The following is a 13,739-nucleotide window of genomic DNA, read 5'->3' on the forward strand; positions in this document are numbered from 1 at the left end:
CCCTAGAAGATAGGGCATTTGTAGCAGAGGCAGGCAGTGGTGGTGACAGGGATCTGAGTTGGAGACCCAGCTCTGCTCCTGACACCTGTGTGACCTTAATCAGGGCTGACAAGCAGGACTCAGGTCCCCAGCTGTGGAAAAAAAACCACCATCCTTCTCTCATGAAAGGCAGCTATGAAAATGGAGAAACAGAAAAAGTATACTGTTAAGGACTCCATACTTGGAAGCTTTCTCTTGATCACATGGAAGAGAAACTCTCAGGCCAAGTGGCAGAGGTGAGAGTGATGCTGTAGGCAGCCTCAGGACTTCCCTTTGGGCCGCAGACAGCTTCATGGTGCAGCTCCACCCAGCTCACCTGCTTTCCCTGTCAGGCTCAGCTTGGGAAGCCCCTTGCTCAAAAGGCCTGGAAACCATACTTTAGCCAAATAGCTTAGATGGCCTCAGCTATGTCCTCATGGCCTGTGGGGAAAACACCTTGCTCTCCCTTTCCCTCAATGAGTTAGGTGGGTCAGGATCATCCCAGGGGCAAGTACATGAGGTTGGACAAAGTGATGGATTGGGGGTATGATGTATTAATTTGCTCTCCTACTCTCCAAACAGCTCAGTAACAAGTCCCTTGACAGTGATACAACAGGCTGGACCCCCTACAGCTATGTGAACGTGTTAGGTCAGTAGTGGTTTGAGTCCGGCCCTCCTCCCCCCAATATGTCCCACCCTGTTCTTCTTCCACATTGAGAGGGCCCTTGTACCAGCTCCAGAGGTAATTAGTGGATGGTTTCCCTCAGGAAAAAAGGACGTGGGGAGGAAACCCACATCCCTGTTTTAACTTTGATATGCAGATATAGCCCAGAACCACCTTTATTCCTGAGGATTGGTGGAATGTGACTGTGAGCTAGGAACCACAAAGGAGACAGTCTGGCTGTGTGGAGGCAAAAGATGCACTTGCCATTTGGGAAAGGAACTCATACCTGACTCAGGGCCTACCAATGTGCCTCCTGTTAAGGGCTGACTTCCGATAGGGGGTGGAGGGAGGGCAAGCAAGGCAGAGGGCCTTTGCTCTAGCCAATCCCTGGCCCCAGTGCCCCTTTGGATGCTACACACAGAAGCCTTAATTCCTTCCAGGCTGCCCCACCCTGATCCTGACACACCCCCTCCCCTGCCATATCAGGGTCCTGGGAATAATGGCTCCTCCCTGTCATTCCTCTCACTAGACTCCCATTTCCAGATCAGTGCCCTGGAGGCCAGGTACCCGCCCGAGGACTTCTACATTGAACTTAGACACCTCAGCAGCCCCGCTGAGCCACACTCACCAGGTTAGACCCCCACCTCCCCATCCCACCCTCCACCAGCCCTACCCTCTATCCCGTGGGCACTTGTGGCTTCCTTACCAGCTCCAATCCAGCACCTACCCTAAGCCCCCTTCCTGCCCCATGACCTAGCCCCACGGTCCCCAGAACTCTACCTATTGAGCTTCTCCCAACATCAGTCTACAAAGCCCAATGGCCTACCTACAGAAAGAAAACTATCTGGATCCTTCCCATCAGTCCTCCACTCCTATCATGGCCAGTGGATGTGGATAAACTGCAATTGGTGTTAGGTTAAGGGGACAACATAATTACATTCCCTACAAGTCACAGAAGATAACCTAAGAACATCAAGAAATGACTTGGGGATGGCAATACTTTTGAGGTTCTCTACCCAGAAAGCCCAGTATCTCCTGGCTGGACACTCCAGATCCAATGGCCAGGCCACTCTCTGCTGGCTGACATGGTCAGGGGAGCTGGAGAGGCTGGGGCAGATAATGTCAACAAACATCCTTTGTGCTCATCCTTAGACTCAAACCTGATGGCCTGGAAGAGATGCAAAGACTTAGGATGACATCCTGCTTGGGGGGGGGGGGGGGAGGAGGAGATATGTGGGCATCAGGGGTGCCCACACCTAAGTACAGTGAATTAAGGGGGAAATGAAACACTACCAACCCTTTCAGGTGCCTGGGTCTAGCAGCACTGAGTGATGTTTCTGAATCTTATCTGCCCATTGCTCTGGCCAGGGCTGTCAGGATCTTGGAACTATACCAAGGAGTCTGGCACCTCAGCCTCTGGGTAGTGTTCACAAAACCACTCTGAATCTCAATATGGGAGCATCCTCGGCACAGTCCAAATTTTGCCTTCTTTGCAGATCTCACTCTTCAGCCAGAGCCACAGTCATTTTTTTAACTGAGATTTAAGACAGGCTAGGGAGAGCATGCTAGGAGGCATCTGAACTCATGCTGCAACTCAACTTCTTGTTGGTGTGGGCTTTCCTTTCTATAGAAAGGGAAAAAGTTCTAACAATCTAGTGTTCCCTCCTTCAGGGAAGGTGAAGGAAGCAGCTGTCTGATAAAAAGTGCTGAACTGATGCCAGAAATAGACTTTTGCAGTGTGTTTCTGAAAGGCGCATGGATCCAGAAGGGCTTTAGAAGAACAGTGAATTTGAGAAAACCATGTACCTGGTGCTACCATGTCACTCAGTGATGTGTGGAAGACAGCTGTGCACACAGAGTTAGTAAATTCTTACAAGTTCAGCATGGGAAATCAAATATCTGAACAGAAAATTGTTGCCCTCAGTGATTCTCTTCAGGGGAGAATCAAATGGAGTCAAACTGTAAGCACTTGTTGCATGCTTGACCTACTATTGGGTCCTCAGTTAAAAGCTGAAAGAAGATAAATACCTTAGACTTTGCCAGAGTCCTGTCCCACCTGTAAAATGCCAGTTTTTTTTCTGGGATCACCAGCAGCAAAGAACCTGAGCTTGGTCACTGATGCTCTATGGCTTGCCTCTGGCTGTGTTGTGGGAACCTAGGGTAAACCAAATGAGAGAGAGATCCTTGGCACTGAAAACCCTGGTGTAACTTTTCAAAGACAACTAAATTATATGCAAATGGTTCCACAGTCAGCTCTTTGACTGTGGGAATGACTGTACAGCCCATAAAGATGAGTAATCAAGAACTTCAGCCACCTATTCACTTCTCCGACTCCTCTTAGATGAGTTTGTGACACAGAAGAGGCAGGACTGGACCTGAGGAGAAATATCCCTGTTTGAAATCCAACAGAACTGGGATTTGAAACCACGTATTCTTACCCAAGCTAAGAGCTGATTCTGATGAATTTTTAGTGTCTGGAACTTCACCTCCTATGATTGCAAAGGCATCAGAAGTGCCTTTGATCAGCTAGGGGCAGACCTTCCCTTCCCGAGTGTGAAGATTAAAGCAGAAGAGGAGTGCCAACGGCCAGGGCAGGTAGCAGTCGCTCACTGTTAGTGCTTATGAGCCTTTGAGAATCCCATATGGTCAAAAGTATTTAAAGTAAACTCTAAACAGTGATTTCCTAGCATTAAGAACTGTTTGTTCTCTAGAAGGGGGTAGAAATGAAGCAAGAACACCTGGAGTCTAAAAAACCTCAAAACCCCCACGTTTTTCTTTCTTTATACTATTTCCTTGCAGGTACTTGTGGAATGGATAGACGTCAGAACACATACATTATGGACAAAGGCTTCAAAGGTAGAGTATCCAATCCTGACGTCCCATTAGAAAGGGCTTAGCAAGATAACGAGTGCAGATCTGAAATGGCCAGGAATTCTACCAGAGAGAAACTGCGCAACTCTTCCCCCACCCCCCTAAAAAAATTAAAAGACCACAGGACCGGGGGATGCTGGGTAGCTCTGCCCAAGGAGGAGCAACCATAACCAAGTCATCTTTCTATTTCAGCTGCACCTGCTTAGCAAAATGCTTGTGGGTTTTTTTTATAGATGCCAAATAAATGTCTTCGGAAATGTAGAACTTCATTATCCAACCAATTAGTATGAGTTAAATTGATTATAAAATTGAAATAAAGTCAATCTACCTGCCCCAGAGACCTCCTGTCGTTGTACTGGCGAGGAACACCACTCTGCACCTGCCGGCTTTCTGGGGTATAAGACATGGAAATGATGCCAGATATTAATACTGCATGGCACTCCACTCCTACAGTGGGGAAACTAGGACTAACCCCAAACACAACGGAAGTGCAAGACACGATCCTTCTAGGAAGTCTACAGGTGAAGTGAAGGGTCAGGTTCTGCCTTGGTCTTAGGCACTTGGGTTAAATGACACAATGGCAAAACAGGTGGCTTAGAACTCTGTCACTTATTAACTGAACCCCAAGGCAGTTTCTGTTCTAGCAAGGTTATCGTGACTATCCAATCAATCACAAGGAAGTGTTTTTTGCATATTGTGAAGGGCTGCACTAATGTAATGTTCTCCTGTCTTTAAGGTCTACTTAGGAGTCTCTAACAAACTTAAGGAGATATGACTGACAGCAAAGATACCAATAGATATCCTAAACCTATCTGTACACCAGAATCACTTGAAAAGTTTGTTAAAAATACAAAAGTTCACCACTCCCCAAAATTCTGATAAAACAGGTCTAGAATAGGGCCACAGAATCTGCATTTGTGATGAGTGCCTAAGAATACCCATATGGAGCATATCACCCAACTTAACAATTAGAAAGCACTGGTATGGACTGCCACAAATTTCCTGGTCTTTCAGGTTTAGCCTTAAATACATCCAACAATTATTTTCTACCAGAGCTAGTTGCTGACATCCCTTGGCAGACTGGTTATTAGAAATGGGGTGAGCTGGTAATGTTAGTATTGAGAGAGAACAGGAGGGCAAATGTTAGAATGTACATGGCCCAAAAGAACAGAGAGGTCACCACAGACTCCTGGCCAACAAACAGCTCTACCCCTGGACAGCACCACTGTGGAGATTTTCTTATGAGTTGTGACTTGATGTAAACCATCTAAATGAGGGCAAGTACTGTCACAGCTGGCGAGACTACCAGAGAAAAGACAACTCTGCTTTCACGGTGACCTAGGACCTCAGTTTCCTCCCCAAGGTCAAAGCAGCATGGGGAGGGGGCAGAAATCTCTCTACTAGCATTTCCATCTCTGAAAATATGTATGACTCAAATGTGAAGCAGCTCAGACAGGTCCAGACAACACAGTAAGTGAGCACACAACTTTTTTATGCACCTAGTTGTCCTGAGTATTGTGATGAGGGTAGCTCCTTCCAAACTTAAAACCACAAATGTAAACCAAAGCTATGAGACAGTGTCTGCCTCAGCGTCATTCCTGTTTTATGGGAGCATATACCTGAGCTTCTAAGTTTAGCAGGCAAGTGACCAAGTTTTGTTTCAGGAGATTACCCATCTTTTAAGTTAGAGAAATGAAGGTTGCATTGACAAATGTATCAGCAGGTTTTGGGGATCAACATATCAAAGCAAGAGAATTCAAAAACAGAAATATGTCTCAGTTCAGAACTTTACAGCAAAACTTACCAAAGACATATGACCCCACTAACTGAACTCCCAAATGTCCTAACAGGTATTAAATTATTTCCAAAAACTGTTGAGCAAAACTGAATCAGAATGCTAGGAGTCAAGAGTCCTCTGAACTCAATGGGAAAGCAAACTGGCTGAGATTCAGGTTCTATTCCTCATTCCTGCTATATGGTACTCACTAGATCACAGTGGTGTTCTCTGGGCCTCTGTTTTCTTCCGCTGGAGGGCAGGGCTGTAGTAGCAACATCACATTCTTTCAGCTGTCTTGGAAATTACAGACTACCATTCACACTGCTGTGCTAAACCCACTGTTTACCTCTGAACAGTCTGGCCTCCCCTTCTCCCTATGTGCACAGTGATTCTGTAACAAACTGCCTCTTACTCAATTCCTTGTCAGTCAAGCATTTTAAGATGCTCTGGAAGTCCTGAAGTCCTAGATACCACTGTTGCCTGTTGCTACCATTCCCCCACCCCCATATTCCTTGTTAACCCAAGCTCCAGGCCACCCTTGCAGTAACCTTGGGTTCCCAAGTAGTTAAGAGACTACTTTTATCCTGAAAACATCTTTTCCAGTCAGTGTTTTTTCCTTCAGACCTTGAGATCTCCCCATTCCTTTCCACACTGCCTTGTCTCAATCAAGAAAAAGATGCTAACTAAGGACCCAGAAAAAGACAGTGTGTCCTTCTAGTAACAGCATTGGGCCAACAGATCAGAGATGGGTGTTCAGTGCCTGGGTTTTCTTCAGTGAAGATTGGCCTTACGTAGATGTTAATGTGAACCTAAAAGTCTGGGTTAGTTTGATAGTCACTCATAAGCAGGCCTTGGAAAGTCGCTTGCCCTCTGAATTTGCTGTTTCCTTTATCAAATGAGTGCTTAGATTAGCTCATTTCAGAGGCTCCTTCTGCTCCTAATATATGGTTATGGGTTATTTGGGGGAGGCAGAAACTAAATGAGAGCAAATGCCAGGGCATTATAGGACTATGCTGCCTGCACGGATTCTAATTACAGGGTTTGTAAGAGTGACTCCCTAGAGCTTTGGTAGGCCGAAGCTTCCCTTTTCTTTGCAAAATGCCCTGAAGTGCAGGGACTGGCTGAAGAGTAGGATGAGGAAGTATTTTAGAGTGCCTGGTTATTCTTCCCCTTAACCCCTCCCTCTCAGCAGGCAGGTAGATGACTCAGCTGGAGAAAATAGCAGCTTCCTGAAGCAGAAACTTCCAGCTGGCCTTGCTCTTCCCCACCCTTCAGTTCCCAGTAGAAATAGGATACAGATGATTCTGTACTTCAATACCCTGCACCACCACTCACCTCCTCCCCACCCTACTCCTATCCTTTACCTCTGTAATTATGGAAATTACAGTTTCTCCCTGAGACTAATCCCTCCCCCAACAACCCCCAACTTCTCTTATCTACTTAGGTGTATTCCATAGTGCAGAGCAAACAATTTACCCCCCAAAACTTGAAGACACTTCTGGCAGAAATGAGAAGAGGGGCACCAGTATCTGCCTGAGGCTCATTTAGGGGTTGAGCTAGGAGCTAGAGATACAAGAGTATCCCACTGCTGCATCTGAATTTGGCATCAGACACAAAAAGCTTAATACATAGCCTTTCTCTGCAGGGCTTGGCCCACAGATAAAAGGTATTTCTTGTTGAAGATTAAGTGAGGTTGTTACAGATTTAGCTAATACTTAAGAGATACAGATTGATTGGCCATCAAGAGAAAATAGGGACTGAGTCCTAACCTGACTACTTGCTACTCTTAGGGAAACAATTATGAACTATGGTGCCATTACTGAAACAGTAGTAATAGTCCCTCCTGCCCAGCTCCCTTCACAGGTGTAACAAGTTTCAAATGACTTATCTGCAGTGAAGACTAGCTGTAAGCACTACATGGTGCGTATAGTAAGCACTAGACAGTAAGTCATATGTGTTCAAGTTTTAGAAAATACGCGCTTGAGGCTGTTCCCAATCAAGTCAAACAATGGTCTGGTGGAACTGATGGGCCATGTTAGGGCTGCTGGACCCCCACTGCCTTGACTAAGAAATAACATGCAGTTGACTCTTAAATACAGAGACTTGGGGAGCATGACTGGGCCAGTCCAAAATCCAAGCATGTAATTTATAGTCAATTTCTCTACTTTGTAGGGCTTGTGAGGCAAACTGCTCTGAGCCTGCTTCTAGAGCTTGCTCTGCTACTGATAAGCAGTGTGACTCCAGAGATGACACATCCCACTCTAAGCCTCAATTTCCTCATAAGCAATACAGGGGAAAAGCAATACAGGGTGGGTGAATACTGTGTTCTACCTACATCATAGGATACTGTGAATACTTAAACTAATGGATAGTTTTGTGGGGGTTTTTTTTGTATATGATTGTTTTAACTTTTAATGTTTCCTCAAATATCAATAACCCTTTGCTAATAAATTAAAATTCCTCCTAACTAGTTACCTATTTTAGGACTATTTATGACATATTTCAGCTACCTTGGCTACAGGCAATGTTTTACTCTCACTGGAACAAGGTACAACTAAGTCACCCTTTCAGTTATTATCACTTTCACTTTCTTTACATTTTCATTTCACCTCACAACTTGGAGGCAGAAAGCATAAAGAAATACTAGCCCAAAATGCAATGTGTGGTGGCTGCAGTGAAGATCATCCAAAAAGTTCACCACGTGCTATACTTTAAGAAATTTAAAGGTGAGAGGCTCTTAGATCACTCTTGACTATTAATCCCTTGCAACTTGGTGCATGTTTGTAGATCCCTCGCTGGCAGAGTCTCACAGAAGGCTGAGGGTCAGCTGCCATATTAGAGAGAGTCTACTGTGTTTTCCCCAGGCAAGTCCTACTTCACCTGAGGTAAACAGCCAGCAATGACCTTCCTCCACAGGGGAGTGGCACAGAAATGAAGGAAAGGCTCCCCTCACCTGTGACTGTGTCACCAAGAGACTTTTCTTCCTCCAGTGAAGGTAGCTACCTAGCTTCATATTTAGAAGCTAATTTGTGTCCTTTTGTTCCCTAACATACCCGGAAGTCTTGGGGACGATGTACCTGAGAGGCAGTAGGGAAGAAAGTGTTATGTTATCCCCGTATCAGACACAGCTACATTAAAGTAGGTTTCTGTTAGATTTCACTAGCACTCACAAAAACAGATGAATGACCCAAAAAGATAAATTTCAGGCTAGAAAACAGGAACTTTCCAAAGACAACGACCAGTATGTCCTACACTCTACACTTCAATCGGCCCCATTCTGACCACTAGCTTTCCACAGCAAGGATACCAGCAGAATTTGCTGCCTACAGGTTACCAAGTTGCTATGTCAAAAAGACAGTTATTTCTGAATCTAAACGTCTTAGTCATCGGAAAGAATTCAGAAAGCCATTACAGAAAACACACAAGCCCCGGAGTCCCAAGGCAGTTTCAAGTCTTAACTCTTAAAACTCAAACCTGACAAGAATTGTGACCTCATCTCTCTGCTCCTTCACCTGATAAAATACAAACTATGAACTAGGCTTGCACGATTTTGTAGGAATGTTTAAATAACATGTGAAAACTTACTATAAATATCTTCACTTAATGCTTTTCTGATGGCTATACTGACTAATAGAAGCAAAAATATCCCTAACTTCTGAAAAATACACTTTTCTTTAGAAGAACCCTTCCTATCCAGGAAAGTACTCCTCAACACATTTAATACGTCTTGGATTACCATAGGTTTTTACACCTCCAGAATCATGAAAGGCACATAAGTTTAACTGTAGACTGCTTCTGGTATTTAAATGAAATTTCATATTCTTTTTATCCTAAAAAGACTCTCTTGCTTTTCAGATTACATGAAAGAATCCGCGTGCAGTTCTAGCACTTGTTCCTTGAATAGCAGTGAAAACCCTTACGCCACAATTAAGGACCCTCCCATCCTCACCTGCAAGCTTCCAGAAAGCAGCTATGTAGAAATGAAGTCGCCTGTGCACAGGGGGTCTCCGTACACAGATGTGCCATCCTTGTCGACATCTAATAAAAATATATATGAAGTTGGTAGGTGTCTCAAATAAGTAACTTAGTGAAATCAGGGCATTAGTGCAGCATCTGACGTAAACACAAGCCTGCCCCACTCACCCTGTCTTGAAAACACACCTTTCTTTTGTTGCTTTAAGGAATGTTCAAGGTGAATTGTCTTTCCCAGAACTGCCCTTCTCTCTCATGCAGGAAATCAAATTCTTGTGCCAACTCTGCTTGAAAAAACAAACACATAACACACACACACACACACACGCGTGCGCGCGCGCACACACACGCACAAGAGTAGAATGAAGCAGAAATACAGGGGGTAAGACGTGGGTACAAACACATACGTACTTCCTGATTATTGATAAAAATTCCACTTTGAAAAACAATCAGAACAGATACTTGAAAATTTCTAAAACCCGTTTTACCTTCTCCCAGTTTACTGTTGCTGGGCTGTGATTAAACCCTTACCCCACAATATTCCATCTCTTGAGAAAGCCTCGGATGTATCCCTCATGTAGTTACAGATTTTTAAGTCCTTGGCTGCTCTCCCCAAGTTAAAGACACCCTGCCCCACCCCAGCAACCAAAGCTAATCTGTTCTCTGAACTCATTTTTCACTATATCCCTTAGAGCCCACAGTCAGTATGGTCCAAGAAGGCTGCGGCCGTAACTCCAGCTATATTCAGAATGCATACGATCTACCTAGGAACAGCCATATTCCTGGTCACTATGACCTCCTCCCATTAAGACAAAGCTCTGCCAATGAGCCCTCCCAGGACAAGCAGTCTTAGCAGAATAAGCTTCTCTCTCACAATGTGCTCCGCTGAATATTCTGACTCTGAAAGAAGACAATCCCTTGACGTGAAATCTTGGTACAGACTGACTACAGCTGCGTGTTAGTTATGACGTTCACCTGGAACTAAAGAAGCGCTTCCAAGTGAGACTGGGGTAATTGTTCAAGAGTCTGTGCACAAAACCGAATCCTGCCATCAACATCCCCAAAGCCCCAAATGCCCCAATTACATTTTTAAAAAATATTTAAGGTACAGCTACTCATCAACATCAGCTAAATATAGTTAGGTATATATTTATATATTTAATTATCTGAAACTTGATGCCTAGAAAGCATGTAGAATAGGTTTTACAGAGGGTGGGAGAGGGGTGGGGAGGGGGGGAAGAGTACTATAAAGCACCTGAAATGTATATGTACTTTTGTTTGCTGTTATCATGAACATCTGTTTTACTACCCAAGATAATTACTAAACAGAAAAACTTGGTTAATATCAATCCTAAAGTACCTGTACATATGTCTGCTCCATCAAACTACATCAGTCAAGATTTCACAATTTAGATCGTCTAATGCCAACAAACTTCGATGTTTTAAAATAAGACTAATAAATAAAAAATAACCTTACCTCTTTTGCCCTGTACATGGAAGTAGGGCAAAAAAAAAAAAAAAGTTTAAGTTTCCAAATTCAGTTTACTACAGTGATTTCTAAGCCAACTGTATCAAATCTTGCCAATTCAAAATTCAGAACATTAAAAGTATAATCCTGGCCTTATCTCCTTAGTTCAACCAATACTATGTGAAATAGAACTCTGAAATGATGCTTCAAACAATTATAGACTAGTAAGAATTAAGTAGTCCTAAAAATGGCTATTTGGCTTCCTGATTTTGTTTGGCATTACTTGACTCAGAATACTTGCTTTTAATCATTTCTTCATAATTCTTGAGCCTGATGTAATATGGAACCTAAAAGCATAGAGGAAATTAGACAAAAGTGGTGTAGCAAGTTAGTTACTTAATGCACATTATCCTCTTTGAAACAACTAAGTGAGATGGTTAAAGAAAAAATGGACTGTAATCAGTTGCTATAACGTGATGTAAAAAAAAAATTATATTAAAACTACTACCCTAATGAGGGCCTAAAAAAGGTAAAACAATGAGATAATGCTCTAGTTCCCAGTATTCAGATGTCTATACCTTCCAAAACTGGAAGGTGAGTCATACTCCCAAATCCTAAAAGAGATTGCCTTAACGATAAAAGACCTAAGGCAAACCAAGGAAAGGAATAGTCACTCCTTTAACACTTCATTCTGTTACTATAAAAAATATTTTTTAAGAGGAATACAGAAGAGGAACTAAATGACTGCAAAGCTGGAATAGCTGCTACATGAAATGTGAGGTTCTGAAGCCTTTGATACAAATTAGAACTCTACCTTGAAACTTATTAATTTGGACAATGGCAAATGCTAGAAAAGAAATGAGTAAATCCTTCTTTCCACTGCACTCAAGGCTTAAGCAAATTTCATTTTAGAGAAAAATATATAAACTTACATGAATGCTGCATGTGTGCATGGGAGCCAGTGATCAGCAATAGCAAATGTAATTTACTTTCCAAAAAGCCTTATTAAAATATAAACACTAGACAGTTACTGTGTAGGCCCAAGTAAATATTTCTCATACATATGTAGTAAGAAATATAGATAAGAGACTTACCTCAGTTTTCAGAGCAGGAAGTACTATTCAAATATCTTTGTGAAGCAAGGATTAAGAAGCATGGTGAAGTCAGATCAACAAGAAGAAACTTCATCTCAACCCCAGGTTTTATCTTCCTCCCCTACCCTGCATGCACAATAATCACTGCCTGGCAAACTGCAAACAAGCAGTATCACTCAAGTTTCACCTCTTTTGTCAATTATCTTCTGGGCAAGAGGTGATATAGTGGAATTGCTAAGCACTGGGACAAAAGATTGGAGCGTTACTTGTCCTCTCTGGGCTCATTTTACCCCCAATGTATGGGACAGAACAGAAGCAGGGTAGGGGCGCTGTACCAAGCCCTTCCTCTAGCATTCTAGGAAAAGGGAAAGGCAGAGGGTGTGATTAACCTATGGTGACCACAGCTGCCTTCACATATCTAACAGTTAATAAAAGACTTTTCGATCTTATAGAGCAACTGTTAGAAATTTCTGCCCAGCACAGTCACACATAGGTTCATGGTCAACCTAAATATGTGTACTGTATATCTTATTGATTGGCAACTGGAAAAATCTGTTCCATATTACAGAAAGTAAATTTTCAAGTAAACTGATATGCGTATGACTCAATAAAGAAAACTCATTATTGTACAGTGGCATAAATGAGACTATGAAATGGCAATACTTTTTTAAGCAACCCAGATTTGTAATATATTTGTTCACTGTGCAGAGGGATCAGACCTTGTACAAAAATAAAATGATTTTTCTCTAACTTAAATGAGAATGCCCAATTTTGTGTTACAAACTGAAAACATGTCCATAATTATACACCTTAGGTTTAGAGGTAAAACTTCCTACATTTTGTATGGTCATTTTATACAGAAAAATGCAAATTATCTGAATAGTTGTTTGAAAATCAAATGAAAAAAGCATATCAAATTTAAAACAAGGAACTCTCTTCCCTTGTTTTGAGTAATGAATGGTAGGCAACACATTCTTAATGTCCAAAAAATTATTGAAGACTCGCTTATAGACAGTATATTCAAAATAAAGAATTCAATACTTGTCTTTGAGTCCAAATCTTAGATTTGGACTCAAAGACAACTGTTACAGCTTGCGCACAGTTCCAGAGACATAAAGGTACTTCCATGGACTGGAATAAAAACAAGTAGAAGGCGTACCTAACCTCATAAACACAATGCATATCTTTACACCAGTAGAAGTTATCACCCATTATGATATTCAGATGCATCTGTTTTAGGATGTTTAAAACATGACATTGTAAACCTCACTGGTAAAGTGGAAGGATTAATTTTATAATAAATTATAAAAAATTTATAATGCAAATATATCATGAGTACACTCAAATGATAAAAGTTTAAAATTTGTCCATATTTAAAAGGTTTCTACCAAATTCTCATTTTTAAGTAAAATTAAATATGCTTTCACAACTTGTGAGTTCACAAGGCTTACATAAAATAACTCAGAATATGACTCATTCAGAAAACATCTTACAGACAATTGTCAAGGGTCTGGGCTTGACAGTATGTTCAAGATAAAACAATCAAAAGCTATGTGACTGAAAAGGTTATTTACTGAGAGTAGCAATGTAAGGTTATGATTTATGAAGCCCAGAGTACTAGCCAGTAAGACGAATGATAACCAAAGGCTGCAGGCTGTTGTACACTCAGTGGTTGTGGGTTGTACACTCGTTACAAAAGAATCAAGAATAATACACCCTATTAGTCATTCATCTAACAGTGAACACAGAAGAGGCCAGTTATTCAGTATGTGACAGCAAAAGGAGATGGGAAATCTTTCTCAGAAGGGGTGGAAGGAACATATACTATTATTTAGTCTATCATTATACTATTTAGTATAATATACTATTAGTATA

General features: G+C 42.1%; 1 protein-coding gene across 8 annotated transcripts in view; it reads left to right on the forward strand.

Annotated features, from left to right (window-relative positions):
- MEGF11 (multiple EGF-like-domains 11) overlaps positions 1-10,496 on the forward strand; it is a 208,855-nt gene extending 198,359 nt beyond the window's left edge. For 4 of the 8 annotated variants that reach the window (XM_012728728.1, XM_012728729.1, XM_012728730.1 and 1 more), the window contains 4 exons: positions 601-667; positions 1,212-1,313; positions 3,482-3,538; positions 9,186-9,993. In XM_012728728.1, coding sequence (XP_012584182.1) covers positions 601-667; positions 1,212-1,313; positions 3,482-3,538; positions 9,186-9,409 — 450 coding nt within the window. In that variant the 3' untranslated portion in view covers positions 9,410-9,993. The other 4 variants (XM_004687655.2, XM_012728731.1, XM_012728733.1 and 1 more) reach the window with 4 other exon arrangements.
- The last annotated feature ends 3,243 nt before the right edge of the window (positions 10,497-13,739 follow it).

Source organism: Condylura cristata, unplaced genomic scaffold (genome assembly GCF_000260355.1).
Source record: "Condylura cristata isolate star-nosed mole 26May11 unplaced genomic scaffold, ConCri1.0 scaffold00023, whole genome shotgun sequence".
In the NCBI taxonomy this organism is placed as follows: Eukaryota; Metazoa; Chordata; class Mammalia; order Eulipotyphla; family Talpidae; genus Condylura; species Condylura cristata.